At 45.9% G+C, this 15,714-nt stretch overlaps 1 protein-coding gene and 1 long non-coding RNA gene across 3 annotated transcripts; both read left to right on the forward strand.

Annotated features, from left to right (window-relative positions):
- Positions 1-644: 644 nt before the first annotated feature.
- Positions 645-12,273, forward strand: RPS6KL1 (ribosomal protein S6 kinase like 1). 2 transcript variants are annotated; one of them, XM_053379300.1, is made up of 11 exons: positions 645-817; positions 2,528-2,844; positions 3,766-3,890; positions 4,058-4,150; positions 4,726-4,773; positions 6,449-6,581; positions 8,424-9,380; positions 10,101-10,190; positions 10,960-11,042; positions 11,342-11,437; positions 11,531-12,273. In XM_053379300.1, exons 2-11 carry the CDS (start codon positions 2,610-2,612, stop codon positions 11,639-11,641), a joined length of 1,971 nt encoding a protein of 656 aa, XP_053235275.1. In that variant the 5' UTR covers positions 645-817; positions 2,528-2,609; the 3' UTR covers positions 11,642-12,273. The 2 variants fall into 2 exon arrangements, with proteins under 2 accessions (XP_053235275.1, XP_053235284.1); XM_053379309.1 differs by having other exon boundaries at positions 2,536-2,844.
- A 133-nt stretch (positions 12,274-12,406) lies between these two features.
- Positions 12,407-15,333, forward strand: LOC128409112 (uncharacterized). The gene is made up of 2 exons (XR_008329181.1): positions 12,407-13,028; positions 13,267-15,333. It is a non-coding gene; the product is annotated as an uncharacterized LOC128409112 (long non-coding RNA).
- The last annotated feature ends 381 nt before the right edge of the window (positions 15,334-15,714 follow it).

Here is a 15,714-nt window from a genome sequence, read left to right on the forward strand (position 1 = left end):
GACTCTGGAAACGGGACGGAATTTATTGGCATAGTCCTCTGACCCTATCGAAAACCAGGAGGACAAAGTGAAATGAGATCGAAAGTGAATACATGTATACAATCACGTACTTCTTTAGGTACAGAAAGGTAGCCGTGTTGGTCTGCCATAGTCAAAACAAAAAAATTTTTTCCTTCCAGTAGCACAACAACAGGCTCGTCAACAGGCTCATCACAGCTATCTGCCAATCACCCATTCCCACCACCCTTCTGAGTAATACCCCTCCCCACCTTCTCACTATATAGAAGGATCTGGCAACTTCTGTTTCAGTGTATCTGAAGAAGTGTGCATGCACACGAAAGCTCATACCAAGAACTAACTTAGTTGGTCTTTAAGGTGCTACTGGAAGGAAAAAAAATTTTTGTTTGTACTTCTTTAGGGGAAATGGTAGCCCAAGGAATATTTCCAATTTCATTTCCAACAGTTTTAATTTCATTTCCCCACCCCACCCCCGGAGACAGACTTGGACTCCGCAGCCTGGCTCTGCAGACAGGGACGCGGGCTCTTTAAGAGGCAGCTCTCGAGCCAGCTGCCCGGGGATTGGTGCTTTATTCTAAAGGCCGGCTAGTGAGCTCATCCGCAGCCAATCGCTGCAATCGCGGACCACCCACACAGCCCCCGCAAGTTGCATCCTCCGACACCTGGCTCTTCCACCGGCGAGCCGGATCCCCGAGCCGAGATGGAAGGAGGAGGAGGCGCCGCCGCCGCCGCCGCCGCCGGGGATTCCGTGCCTCGCCCTCATCTCCGACCAGCATCTCAGGCACCACGACTTCTTTAGGTACGGGATGCCCCTTCCCCGCAGGCACCTGTGCCCTGCCCACGTCACACACACACACCCCGGGGAAAGATGCGGGCAGGTTGTTGCAGCGCGTTCTTCGCCGAGAAGGGGGGGCGAGGGGGGTTAGGCCAGGTTCGCCCCCCCCCACTCCAGCTTATCTTTTGCACTACCTGCTTCCTTAAGCGTAACGGGGGGGGGGCAGCTGCAACCCCCCTCCAGATCGAGTAAAACAATGGAAATACGTAACTGTCCAAATCACGTCGGTTCTGCCCCCCCCAACAAAAGTCCTGCCCCCCCTAATAAAAATCCTGGCTGCAACCATGGAGCGGGGGGGGGGTTGCAAGTGCGGCCATCTCCCTAGCGAGGCCTTTCCCCCCTTTCTAAGGCCGGCAGCGGATGCCCGCACACAATGGCCCTCTCTTAGCAGCACAGCACCTTGCTTCAAGGCTTCTGGGATTCCTGCACCGACCCTTCTCCTGCCCCTCTCCAAGTTGAGGCTGTGCCAGCACTGGTAGTTTTATTAGCGCCGGAGGGAGAATGGGGAGCCAAGTCCTGGCCGTGTGGCTCGTCCAGCGTCCGAATCTGTGCAGCTCCCTCCCGGGCCTGTGGCTCCGCCTGGCCTAAGCGTCCAAAGGCCCCGAGGCTAACCATGCAGCCAGTGGCATACCGTTAGCACCCGCCGTTTTGTTTCCGGTCTGCTTGCCTCCGAGAGGAACAAGAGCTTAAACAGCCTCTTGGGTTTCGCTTGCAGAAAAACGGTGGAGGCAGAAACCTATTGTGAACCTTAATCACACCTATCTATTGCTTCCCAAGGCCTGGCCTGGGCAAAAGCAGGGCTGCAGCCTTGGGTTGGTTGATGTGGTCTGAATAATCGATTTAAACTCTTAGATTCTTTTTTTTTTAAATTGTTTTTAGTGCTATCTACTTATGGAAACAACAGGTGGTTGGCACAATTTCAGAAGAGGCTTTCTCCTGTTAGAGGAGGAGGGGAAAGCCTCTTCTAAGAGGGCGCTTACTGCGACATGAGCATGTGCCTTTTATTCAATACCATGGTTGTATTTACAATTATTATTTACTGAATTTATATACTGCCCTATACCCTGAGGTCTCAGGGCAGTTCACAAAAAAATCACAATATATTAAATCAAAATAAAAACAATACAGTGGTACCTCGGGATCCTGAAGCGAACGCAACCCATGTCTGCACGTGCGGGGGTCACGTTTCGCCGCTTCCGCGCATGCGCGTGATGTCATTTTGACCGTCTGCGCATGCACATGTGGCGAAATGAGGAAGTTACACGCTCCGTTACTTCTGGGTCACCGCGGAGCGCAACCCAAAAATACTTAACTTGAAGGACATTTATCCCGAAGTATGACTGTAACCCAATAATATCCCCCCCCCAAAAAAGAGCCACATTTTAAAAGGGTATAGAATGTTGATCAGGTCAACCAAAGGCCTGTTTAAAAAGGATTAAGCAAGTGTTTAATCCTTGACAAAATACTTAAAACTCTCATACTTGGGCAACTCTCGTTAGGTGACAGCCCTCCTGCAGAGACTTGCAAACTCACTTGCAAACTCTTTCCACTCTTTTGAGTGCTGGCACTTTCTAGCTCCGATTTGTAGCCCTTTGCACCCACCCCCAATCTTCTCCCTAACCTGCTAATTCACCTTTCCTTTTTCTCTCCCTCTAATTCTGCCTTTGTCTCAAGCATTACAGGACGTAGTCTGGTGAGGATTCATTGAGAATGGCCAGTTTTTAAGCAGAGTGACCCCCTGAGCAACAGTTTGGGCATGGATTCCGAATCCTGCACTCGAGCCTTCTCCCAGGCCCGAGTATATCTTGAGCAAATCCGAAGCCGGGTTGCACCAGGGGGCGTTGACGCGCACGGAACTGGGAAGCGTGACTACCTGGTGGACGCGGCCAAGCAGATCCGCCTGGCTTTGGAGCGGGATGTGAGCGAGGACTACGAAGAAGCTTTCAACCATTACAAGAATGGCGTGGATGTGCTGCTCAACGGGGTTCAGGGTACGGTGGGGAAGTGGAGTGGGTGGTTGTGAAAGATGTAGGGATCCTGGCAGAAGTGGATTTAGGGGAGGGCAACCAGTTCATTTGTACTGGGTGTGGAGCCTCAAGGATGCTGCATTGGGCACTGCAAGTATGATGTAGAATGGAAGGCCAGAGGTGGTGGTTATGGGGCAAGATTAGACACCACACAGTGTGCTGCTGGAATTTGAGACTGTAAGGTCCACCTCTGGACCCTGGGATAGGTGGAGCATAGAAGCATGAAAGGTGCATGGCTAACTTACGAATGCTCTTTATAGGCTCTTGCCCACCCAGCTGACTAGATGAGGAAAAAAATTGCAAAATATATGTGAAATCATACAAATTATGTGAATATATATATATAGAGAGAGAGCAATTTAAAATTTACAGATAAACGTCATCTTTACATAAACATAGTCTATTCTTCTATACATGTTCATATCTTCTACATAATTGACTTCTCTCTACCTCTTAACAGCTTCATCATCTCTCTTTATTTCATTTTCTTTTGCACTGTGTTCTAATATACTTTCAACATTCTATTTATATAGAATATCTCCTCTAATTGTCTTTCATTTTGTGAAATTTATTCCAGGCACATCCAAGTTTTGATTTGGGAGCCATGTTTACACAAATAATTTTTAAAGCAATCCCATTCTTTTTTTAACCCTTAAGTTTGAGTAATTTCTTATTGTGAATTTATAAATGTCACAGAATTCATTTTTTGTGGCACAGAATTTAGACTGCTTGTAGGTGCAGAATTCTAGCTTTATAAAAGTGTGGGGAACACACAGCCTTGGCTATTGGGCCAGGCATGTTGTGATGTCAGGAAGAGCTGAGGATCTAAAAAGAACTACATAAAATGAGAGCTAAGAATGAGTAATGCCCATGATTCTCATGCAGTGGATCCTAATAAGGAGCGCCGTGAAGCTGTGAAGAGGAAGATCACCCAGTACTTGAAACGTGCTGAAGAGATCTTCAACTGCCATCTGCAACGAACTCTGGGAAATGGAAGCTCCACTGAAACGGTGAGAATTTTTTTTGGGGGGGGGGGCGGAATAGGGGACATGCAGCTGGATTCCCAGCAGTTTAAAAAACAAAAAACAAAACCACCAAGTACTGTTACTGTCTCCTTTGTTCTACTCCACCTAGTTTCTCAAACTAAGACGTTTCTCAATTTTTCATTGATCGACAGGGTTACAGCAGCCTTCGCTTTCGGCCAATTAGGACACTCAGCGCACCAGTGGAGAACCTGAGGCACTGTAAGGTTGTAGGAATAATTGACAAGGTAACTAGTTGCACCTGAGATGGTGTTCTGGAAGAGTAACCATGTCAGGCAATTGTAGCAAAAGCCTGAAGAAGCCCAGGCACCTTAAAGATTAATCTCCCCCGCCCCCGATGTTGCTGCAGTGCATGACCACTGGCCATGTTGGTTGGGGCTGAGGGCAGCTGTGGTCCAACAGCATCTGAAGGGCCCAAAGTTCCTTATCCTTGTGTTAGAGCACCCTCATGACTTCATGCAGCAAACTGAGTTGGCTCCAGCCTATGAAATCCAGTCTTTAGCTGCTTCAGGATTCTGCTGGTTTGTTAATCATATTTTTACTGTGCCTCATCAGACAAGTTTTCATCATGTAAAACAACAAGAAGCAAAACGAAAAGGAGCAGTACTATGAAACAACAGCAGCACCACACACAAACACAACTGAAGCTCTAAAAAGCTGCAGGAAATTAAAAACAACACTGATTTAAAATGCCTGAGAGAATAAAGAAAGATTCTCCCCAACCCTAAAACCTTGAGGTTCATATGGGTACCAGGCAGACCATTGCACTGTTGTGGTTAACTTGAGGTTTTGTTGCTTGTAGGTACAGATAGTGCAGGACCCTGCTACTGGGGGAACCTTTATACTGAAGGTATGTGCATCCGCCTTCCTCTGACTCCCTTCGTTTCCTCTATATCCCTTCCTTTTGGCAATCCTAGACATGGTGTTACTGGAGAACCAACCTAGCCTTGAAAAAGCCCTCCTGGGCTCAACCTTGTTCTCTTTAGTATCTGTGAGGTTATAGCTAGCCCAGATCTCTCTATACTGTCCAATTTGTGAAGCTTTGCTCATGTCCTTTTCTATTGAGGAATTCCTTTTACAAATCCATTGCTAGCCCTCTTCTCCTTTTAGAAGAACAAAGCTTATTCTTCTCTTAAAGTGCTGCTGTAAATTATATTAATATCTAAATGAAAGAATTGGCAGCCTATTTATGAATCAAAGACTCGTGCGTAAAATCACAAACTGCTGAGAATCTTTGGGTTTGGTGTTAACACACTTCAGACTCCAGCAGCCAAGTTTTATTAGGAATAAAAATGAAGACAGGAGGACAAAGCAGGCTGGGAAACAATAGGAACCCTTTAGCTCAAATCTATCTATGCTGACCTAGTTACTTACAAGCAGATTTCTGGACTCCTCACAAGTAACAAAGCAAAGGTGCTCGGTTACAGGGTTATCCAAATGGACGATGAAACCTGAGGAGGTGAGGGAACTCATGATGGAATGTGAGGGACAAAGGGACTATTTTACTAGTCCCTTTTTTAAGGACTTCCACCCCAGGTTGGGCTGAGTGACATCTGGCACTCTTTCAGCCAATCAGGTAACTAGTGTAACCTCTTTTTGGGAGCTGAGGAGATGTAAGCACCTGATGTGAGCAGGTGAAGATGGTGGAAATTACTGGGATTTCTCCTTCTACCTGCCAGGCCAAACCTATTCTGAGCTTGTGGACTCAGCTCAGCTGGAACATGTGCTTGCCTCACTCAGGCTAAACAGAGGGCAAGATAGTAGAGCCTTTTCTCCACAGACTCTATGTATCTGCCACCCCCTTCTGTTTACTGTTGAGAAGTTGCTTGGCCAATGCCTCTTTATAGCGTCAGGCCTCTACTAGTCCCTTTGCTCTTCCTAAGCTACAGAAGCACTTGCACCAAAGGAATGCTAAGAAATAAGGGGGAACCTTGGCTGCAGTAAAAGGGCGTCTCTTGCTGAAGTTTGGTGCTTGACAATGACTTTCCTATTTCAGCAGGCAGTTTTCTATTTCCAGGATCAGTTTTAATTCTTATTATTCTTGTATATGTGTTGTTGTTTTAAACCCACTTAGGAATTTTGAACATTAAGTAATTTATTAATACCTGAAATAAACAAGCACTTTTAATGTATTTAAATCATGCCCTTCCTTTTCAGTTCAAAGTTTTCCAGTATGGAATCACTTGCAAATAAGACCAGAGGTATTTTGGGGCAACAATGAAATTCTTCAGCAATAATGAACTGCCTAACTCGGGTACAGGGCCAATGCTGGAAAGGCACAGAGTCTATAGAAAAATATTTCTCAGCTAATCATTTGCTGCTCCAGAGTCCTTAAATGGAAAACATGCAGGGCTCCTGTACATTCTGCACGCTTTGGACTTTTACAGATTAGTTTCCAACTGTGTTCTATAATACAGTGGGTGGTAAGGGGGCCTTTCCCACACTGGAAGAGGCTGCTGGGCTCTTCTGGCCGAACGGCATTCAGACAGCCAACCCACATCTCTTGGTTCTGTGTTCCCTTCCAGAGCCTCCCCAAATCGCACGTGGAGACCCGTGAAAGGCAGACAATCATCCCACATGGAATCCCCTTTATGGTTGAATTGCTGTGCTACTCTGTAAGTGAGGACTCTGTCTTCCTCCACCTGGAGCACGTGAAAGGTGAGTGTTAAAGGATTGGCCATTTCCCCCCTCCTATTTCCCAGCCTCACCTGGGGTAAATCTTTTGAGTGCTTGAGTTTTGCGTTTGTTGCTAAATTTACTTGGTCCTAATGAAAGTCTTGGTCCCTAATGAAAGGGGACGCGGGTGGCACTGTGGGTAAGAGCCTCAGCGCCTAGGGCTTGCCAATCGAAAGGTCGGCGGTTCGAATCCCCGCGGTGGGGTGCGCTCCCGCTGCTCGGTCCCAGCGCCTGCCAACCTAGCAGTTCGAAAGCACCCCCGGGTGCAAGTAGATAAATAGGGACCGCTTACCAGCGGGAAGGTAAACGGCGTTCCGTGTGCTGTGTTGGCTCGCCAGATGCAGCTTGTCACGCTGGCCACGTGACCCGGAAGTGTCTGCGGACAGCGCTGGCCCCCGGCCTCTTGAGTGAGATGGGCGCACAACCCCAGAGTCTGTCAAGACTGGCCCGTACGGGCAGGGGTACCTTTACCTTTACCTTTAATGAAAGTCTTGCCCAACTGTGAGTTTTGGGTTGTTTTTCTTATCATGGGCCAACATGGCTTCATTTGCTTTTTAATACAAAATGAGACCTTCGGACAAATTGGAGATCATGCAAAGTATTAAGACTAAGTCGGACTAAGATTTATCAGTGTGCAAGCAAGGGGAAAGAGTGGAATTATTTCTGTCCGTGAACCAAATAACCCTCTGAGATACCTTGAGTGTACAGGAAGATGAAAAATTAATTGTAGAGGATAACTCAACTGTCAACTAATTTCTCCTTCAGGGAACTGGGAATTGTGTGCACTTGCACGTAGAGCAGATTGGTTTTATGATAGCAGGGAATTGGAGTACCAGCCATCCTGTACAAAATACCATATTTTTCCATGTATAAGACTCCCCCATGTATAAGACACCCTCTATTTTTTTATCCCAAAATTAAGAAAATGCACTGTGCACTATCCGTGTATAAGACAACCCCTTATTTTAAACTTCAAAAATTTAGGAAAAAATATAGTCTTATACATGGAAAAATACAGTATTTCACTTCCTGCAGATCAGGTCAACTTATTGTTGCTAGAACAGATCTGGATGAAAAGTGACCCATTATGCAAGTCTTTTAATAGATCAATTCTATCAGGCACTAGTCTGAGGAACAGGATTTTTAGCTTTCCCCCACAGCATTTCTGCAAGTTACAGAAATGTAACATTGGAACCATCCAGTTTGGGTTTTTTGTGTGATTTCTTTTCTGCTATTCTCCATTAAATCCCAGCTGGCTTTGTGGTTTGTAGTCACCCTATAGCAGCTTGTTACACATGTTTATGGTTGCAGGTCATCCACTCTATCCTTCTTAATGTGAGGTGGGTGGGAAACTTTTGGGCATGTGGCGTCTGAGAAATTATCTTGCCAGAAACTTTTGATTGCTTCTTCCTCTGAGAGTTGTTTGAAGAATAGTTATCCTGTGCATTCCAAATTTAGCTAATACCTCTGCCGGCCTGACTGCAGAGATAGAGTAGGTTAGCAGCCTTTTGAATTGCACATCATTTTTCTTCAGGCAGGAATAAAATAAGGAACACTTAAGCTTTTGTTAATCCTGCCAGGGGGGAAAAGCTTCTCTGTGCGGTTTGAAAGCTTGCTGCCTGATCCTCCCAATAGAGCTGGTTCAGTAAGAGATCAACTGAACCATTTTGCCTTCTCTCTGTCCTCTCAACCCTCTTATTCTCTGCGGCCTGGTATCAGGCTAGTAGGGAACTGTAGTAGAAGGGATAATGGAAGAGGAGGCGCAGCTGTTGGGGAACTGGATTTGGCATGTTTCTGAGAAGCCCTTCTTCCTTTTTCCCACAGGGGGGACCCTCTGGTCCCATCTGCGCTCACAGAATAGTTTCCATCATAAATCCTCCAGCACCTCCAATACATTGAATGCAAAGCTCAGCTTGGTCTTGAATCACACCAGTGAAGAAGCGGTCACAGGAAACCCTCAAGAAGCCGATTCTGTGTCCCAGCAGAGCTGCAATTTCTGCCCTGAAAACAGCGCTAGCCAGATCCCTACTGCTGTAAATCGCCATCTGTTCAGAAGTGGTGACCCCTCTTTGCCTCGGAAGAAGTCCCTTGACCATATTCATGTGAGAACATCAAGTAACGAGAAGTGGCATGTTGGACCTGCAGTTGGACCATGGGGCATTATTGGAGGGAAGCATTTAAGTGCAACACACACTTTGTCTACACAATCTAATTTAAAACCAGCGCACTGGGGGCATCGCTGCTTGGTCAACCAAAGGACTTTCAGGTCGTGTGACTCACTTATCAGAACTGATAGCATCAGCAGCATATCTGAGAGAGCTACCACACAGCAGGAGCCAAAACCACATGCAGGGGAGAGATCTAGCCAACGTGTCTCAGAGACAGGAAGAGGATGTATGTCAAAAACAGAAGCTCCATGTCACCGAATAGCACAGCTTGCGCATTCTCCAGCTGGCCAAAGACAGGTGCATCCTGGAATTCTTCAGCAGAACCCGTGTGGTCAGGAGAACCAACAGAATGTGACACAAATGAAAGAAGGGAGCCTTTTGCAGGAAGAGTTGACTGCTGAGCATAAACAGCACATAAACCAGCTGGCACCAAGGCAATATGGGTCTGCAACGCACCAGGCTGCACACAGGGACAGCCTTGGGGCCTGGGATGTAAGTGAGGACCAGATCCAACTTTGGGCAGCTGAACTGGTTTTGGCTTTGGAGGGTCTCCACCAGCAGGGGATCCTATGCCAGGACCTCAACCCACGAAACCTACTGCTGGATGATACTGGTAAGTTTTCTCCCAAGAAGGGGCTGAATGAAAACTCTAGTCTGTCGTATTTGGTAGCTGTGGAGCATTTGGTTTCATTGGGAAAACATTCCAGCTCCCTCTCCCTTATGTTTTGTGAGATTACAGAAAAACAAACTATTGTGAGGGGCAGGGAGAGCACACTCCCAGGGCCAAATTCCCTCAGAGAAAAGTGGTGGAGACCAAAACACACTCTCACATACACTTGCGAGGGAAGAGATGAAGAGAGAATGAACTTAGAATCCGAGTTAGAAGGGACCACGAGGGTCATCTAGTCCAACCCCTGCAATGCAGGAAACTTTGTCCAATGGGGTCAGACCCATGACCCCGAGATTAAGTCTTGTGCTTTACCAACTGAGCATGTCATTTTTCTGTACTGCGAGAAAAGCTTCCCTTTCCTCAGGTCTATATCTCAGTTCAGTCCCATAATCAGCATTTTGGTTCTGCTAAATAACATCACTGGAACCATGTTTGTTTAGATTTCCTGTTTATTTCCTTCGGCTTACAGGGGAGCTGTGAATAGACAGCACATATTGTCATTTAATAAAACAGGTGCCCAAGACTTAAACCCGAGGGCAGTTTTTGAGATCCGCAACTCAAATGGGGATTTGTCAGTGTTTAGAAAGGTGACTAGGGGCTTCTGATGCCTCCTGTTTTTCTTGGCCTTGCATAACTGCTCTTGCCATTTCTGTGGGTTCGTAGGTCACATCCATCTCACATACTTTGGCCAGTGGACCGAGGTGGAACCACAGTGTTGCAATGAGGCGCTGGAAGACTTATACTGTGCTCCAGGTAATGAAGACATTTGCTCTTCCCTTGACAGATGGGGGCAAGAAGAAAGATAGATCACCCCCCCCCATTTATTTCTTTTATATGCTTTCATGTCATTTTATGCTGCTTTATTGGTTTTGGTTTGTATTTTTGTTTTCATAATACTGCTTTTATATTATACCCCATTTGGAAATGTTTAGATATTAAGTGGTTTATAAATGCTCTTAAATGCAATAAAACAGGCAAGCTGACCTGACCTGAGACACCCCTCTTTGTGACTACAGTGTTGAATGGTTTATTTAAATGTAAAGGTTCATCATTGTTCCACCCGATGTGTATGTCTTTAAGGGGCCAGAGCAAGGGCCAGAGTAAGATAACGAGACCCAGCTTTACAGCTGTGAAACGTAGCAGGTGCTGCTGAGTTGTATTTGATTAAGGTGTGTCAGCATTTGGGTGTAGTATATAAGGAGCAGCACCTAGCTCTCCCATTACCCTGGGGGATGGGTTGGTGGTTGGGTCTGGTTTGGTTGTTAATGTACTTAGTGTAAAAGGAGTTTTTGTTTTTCTTATTAAAACCTTGTTTAAGTTATTTTTTAGTCCTTTATTTTTTAATGCATGGTCTCCCCAGCAAGCTCTCTGCAGCGCTACCATACTGCAAACAGCCAACATACAGTCCTTTTAAAGAATCTTCCCCCCCCCCTTTTAAAGAATCTTGCCCAGATGGTTATAGGAGACAAGGACTTCTGGCATGGTCTTTCTGCCGCTGTAATTCACACTCTTTTCTCTGCAGAGGTGGGTGGAATTTCTAAGCTGACCGAAGCTTGCGACTGGTGGAGCTTTGGGGCGCTGCTCTACGAGTTACTGAGTGGAACTGTGAGTAACTAAAACTGTCATATCTAGATTGGCAAGCCAGTATTAGGAAAACAGAAAGTGTTCTAATGGTGATAGTGGTGCTACAAAAGTGATGTTGACTAGGAGTATGTGAACCTTGTTCTCTCTCCCTTCTTTGCTGCAAAGTGTAAATTTTGTTGACGTGGATCGACTGCACCATGGAGTCTACTGCTTACTTAGTTGGCATGGGCAAACTGGGTTATTTTCAGAACAGATATCCTTAGCATTAGCAGCCTTTGCTGCAGGATAGCCTGGTTTTAATAGCTCTGTTTATCTCTTAGTCTTTAGCCCAGAATCACCCCTCAGGGATTCATCCTCACACCAAGGTTCATCTTCCAGAAAAGCTCAGCCAGTCTGCTTCATCCCTAGTCTCCGAGGTGAGAATGCTGGCCAGTTAGCATTAGAATTGGAGGATGGCTGTGATAGTATGCATTTGGAGTCTGAACTACCATCTCTCATTCCCTTCCCAGCTGCTGCAATATGATCCCAAGCAACGTTTAGGCTCTGGCGAAGAGGGAGTGAACAGGATCAAGGCACACCCTTTCTTCAGCACCATCCAATGGAACAAGTTAGTTGCATAATAAGAACCAAAGAGATTTGGGGGATGGTGTGGAGCTGTGCTTCCAGAGTGCAGCACCCGGCTGTTTTAACTGCTGGATTGTGTCCCTGCCAGATGGAAAACCCAAATCCTTCTAGAAGCACTTGCCTCCTGAATAAATAAATAAATAAATAAATAAATAAATAAATAGCCCGGGTCTTGTGGACCTGGGTGGTGCCAATAGCGCTGTTGCTCAGGGGGAAAATCCACAGAGCTTGGCTGTAGATTTTTCAGCTTTGAGTTGCTCCTATTCTGCTTCCTAGCTATATGCCAATAGCAGCTAAAGGGATCAAATTCAGCTTTGGAAGATTTAGCCTGCTGGAGTTAACCTTCAAAGCATGAACAAAGATTATGAGCATCTTGTAAGGCTGACGTAGCCAGCATCCTCCCTTCCACATGTTGCTGGACTCCAGCTCCCACCATCCTCAGTCAGCATGACCAGAAGTCAGGGATGATGCCAGACAGCTCTTCTGAGCAGTTGGAAGGCGTCATGTTGGCTACCCCTGCAATAGATTCACAGAATTGTAGAGGTGGAAGGGACCACAAGGGTTCCAACCCCCTGCAAAGCAGGAAACTTTTGCCCAACATGGGGCTGGAACCCATAACCCTAAGATTAAGAGCGAACAGAACTGTCTAGGTATGGTTTGCTTGCAGAACCAAAACATCAAGCCCTTTATTGACGCTCTCAACATAGCTTACTCTACATCAGGCATGTCCAACTGGTCAATCTCTGGGCATCCCTGCTCAACAACTTTGGTCAATCCAATGGGTAGATCACTGCAGTTTTTTATAGTGGGAGTAGATCACAGTCTCTCGGGAGCTGGACATGCCTGCTCTACATGATCAGTTTCCCCAAATCAGACATGGCCAAAGGTATCTTCCCCCCATACGTTCTACTTGCTTGTTCCCCATCAATTCAGTTGAGCTTTCCAGCGATGTTCCTCGTGCCACAGCAGTATCTACTCTATCACGTATCAGCTGTGTCTCCTCCCTAATTTAACCTCGAAGCATCTTCTTCCTGTACCTGCTTGACCCCGTCCCCAGCTTACCAGTGCTTTTCTGCTTCAGTACCCTAGGCGGAAGTCTTGGATTACACTCTGTATAGTTCACAGCTTGCATGTTGCACTTGGCTTCTTCTGCAGAATGGAGACGAGCTCTTATGCAGAGGGGAAGTGAGCAAAATGCTCTTCTTGTGATTGCTCTCTGTGGATCTTCCATGTTCTTGCCAATGAACGTTTTAAAATAAAAGACTCTCAGCACAACCAAGCACTTGCGTGCGATCTTTAGCAACACTGCTAGCTGGTTCTATTGTAATGCCCATGCAAAGGTGTACCTTGGCTTCCACCAGCTGAGGCAGCTCACCACTACAGGTAGATGATTTACCTTCCTATGCAAGGTATGCTGGAAAAGCATGTAAGCCAAGGTGTGTAAAATACGACTGGTTTCTGGCACAAAATATCCACACGACACGATCTTCAGAACTGGTTCAAAGGTGATGGGTGCACTGTGTGTGGTTGTAAGTGTAAGGATGGGAAATACTGTTGTTGTAGGCTGTGTATGTCAACTAAAAAAATGTGGACTTGTCTACCCTTTTTTAAGAGGTATCAGGAGTCTTTCACACATCCTGAGAATTGCTCTGGAACAGTGGAGTTAACACCCTTCAGCCTTATTCTAAAATACTTGATGGCAATAATATGTAGCCCATTTTTCTTTCAGGAACAGATAAGCCTTCCTGGAAGCAGCCACTGTACTTCCTATGTGAGTCATACACACTGAGCTGTTTAGGTCCTAGTCAACTTATTCTAGGTTCCAATGGCTAAACATTGCAACCATTCAATACAATTTTTCTTTGTATAGTATGTATAAATAGATTTCTGGGCAGCTGCAGTAGCTGTTCTCAACAGTAGCCCAACTCCTCCAACACACATTTCTAAACTTAAATTGAGAAACTTGTTTGCATCTTTAGCCCAAGTAGAAATTGCAAATCAATCCCCAATGAGCATATACGGTAGTACCTCGGGTTAAGTACTTAATCTGTTCCGGAGGTCCTTTCTTAACCTGAAACTGTTCTTAACCTGAGGTACTTTAGCTAATGGGGCCTCCCACTGCCGTCGCAATTTCTGTTCTCATCCTGAAGCAAAGTTCTTAACCCAAGGTACTATTTCTGGGTTAGCGGAGTCTGTAACCTGAAGCGTCTGCAACCCGAGGTACCACTGTATAGGATGGACACAGGACAAATTCAGCAGCTGACTTCTCATCTGAAAACATTTCAGGCCTCTTACATCATAGCTGTACAGTGAGAAAGTGTATAGCTCACATAGAACAAACAGACCAGAACCAATGATCTTAATAATAATAAATAGGTGTTTCAATACTGATGCTTTATAGCAGCACTTAACATTGTATATACTTCTCGCAAGACAACTGCTTGAGATTAGTATGTCTGCTATGGATGGTGATTAGTTTTGGTAAAGAAAGTAGGCCTGATTCACAGTCCTTCATACAGAGAAGCTGATTGTAAAACTACTTCCCCTGTTGCTACCAGTGTTATTCACCTGTTGCAGGCTAGAAAGGGTACCCAGATTGATAGGAGGACATGCATGAGAACCTAGATTATTTAATTTCCTTGGGATGCTCAAGACCTCCAGGTACCTCTTCAAACTATTAAGAGTTTGCTCTCTTCCTCCTATGAGATGCTTTTGACTAATAAAATCTTTTCTAGTTCTCTCCCATTAAAACTTGAGAGCAGGTGCAGAGGCACGGCAGAAAATACACCAAACATCAGCCAACACAATATGAGTCACAGAGCTAACTTTTGCTTTGGTTTAAATCGAGCTTTTTAGGTACCTATATACCACTGCATCCGTGCTTCAATCCAATGTTTCAAGAGTAGAAAAATCTGCATTGGCACCCCGTGAACATATTGCCAACTGCAGCACCTCAAGCCAATCTGGAGAGCACTCAAACTGTGGGGAGAGGAGCTGAGAAGGACACACCTAGACTGCTTTTTGTTTAGGAACATGACTCTTGTGGGTACCATAGCACCCTCAGACATCTTCCTTTATCTCTCCCATATTTTTTTAAAAAAGAACTGTTTTCATTTGGGGGAATTGACTAAAAAATAATACTGTGTGTTTCGAGTTGTATGAAGCCATTTTGCCTTGAAGGGGTGGGGAACAAGTAGTCTTTCCCTGCTACATAAAATATAACCATGGCAGACTATTGTGACTGCTGCCTTCAAAGATCCCAATCTCTTTCCTGTTTTTGGCTACCAAAATCCCTTAAGGGCACAGCATAACGTTTAAAACATCTAATGTAGGCACACTCCAAAATCTTCCCAACAGATGCAGAGCTTGAAGTCATAATTTACTATCACATCTAAACCAGGCAAACTATGGTTTGCTTGCAAACCAAGATGACAAATCAGTCTGAACTAGGGTTGTGGGCAAACTATAGTTTTCTTGCCCTGGCTGTAATGTCAAGCTATGGCTTTTTATTTAACAGTGAATGGTCTGGGGCGGTGGGGGGGGGTCAGGTAAGACAGAGCTTGTTCACATAGCCCCCGTGATTTGGCATTACATCTGAACTGATCTAGAATGAGGCAGATCACATACACTCACAGTTCTGTTACCCAGAAGTGAGTTACCTAATTTACGCCATCTATACTAAACTCAGGGACGCGGGTGGCGCTGTGGGTAAAACCTCAGTGCCTAGGACTTGCCTATCGTATGGTCAGCGGTTCGAATCCCCGCGGCGGGGTGAGCTCCCGTCTTTCGGTCCCAGCTCCTGCCCACCTAGCAGTTCGAAAGCACCCCTAAGTGCAAGTAGATAAATAGGTACCACTTTATAGCGGGAAAGTAAACGGCGTTTCCGTGTGCTGCGCTGGTGCTGGCTCGCCAGAGCAGCTTCGTCACGCTGGCCACGTGACCCGGAAGTGTCTTCGGACAGCGCTGGCTCCCGGCCTCTTAAGTGAGATGAGCGCACAACCCTAGAGTCAGACATGACTGGCCCATACGGGCAGGGGTACCTTTACCTTTACCTTATACTAAACTCAGA

Source organism: Podarcis raffonei, chromosome 1 (assembly GCF_027172205.1).
Source record: "Podarcis raffonei isolate rPodRaf1 chromosome 1, rPodRaf1.pri, whole genome shotgun sequence".
NCBI classification, from domain to species: Eukaryota; Metazoa; Chordata; class Lepidosauria; order Squamata; family Lacertidae; genus Podarcis; species Podarcis raffonei.

Excerpts from the sequence above, each read along its gene's own strand:
- RPS6KL1 (XM_053379300.1), top strand. The coding sequence starts at position 2,610 with ATGGATTCCGAATCCTGCACTCGAGCCTTCTCCCAGGCCCGAGTATAT. Across the intron at positions 3,891-4,057 it reads ATGGAAGCTCCACTGAAACG|GGTTACAGCAGCCTTCGCTT; the intron begins GTGAGAATTTTT and ends ATTGATCGACAG. Across the intron at positions 11,043-11,341 it reads ACGAGTTACTGAGTGGAACT|TCTTTAGCCCAGAATCACCC; the intron begins GTGAGTAACTAA and ends TTTATCTCTTAG.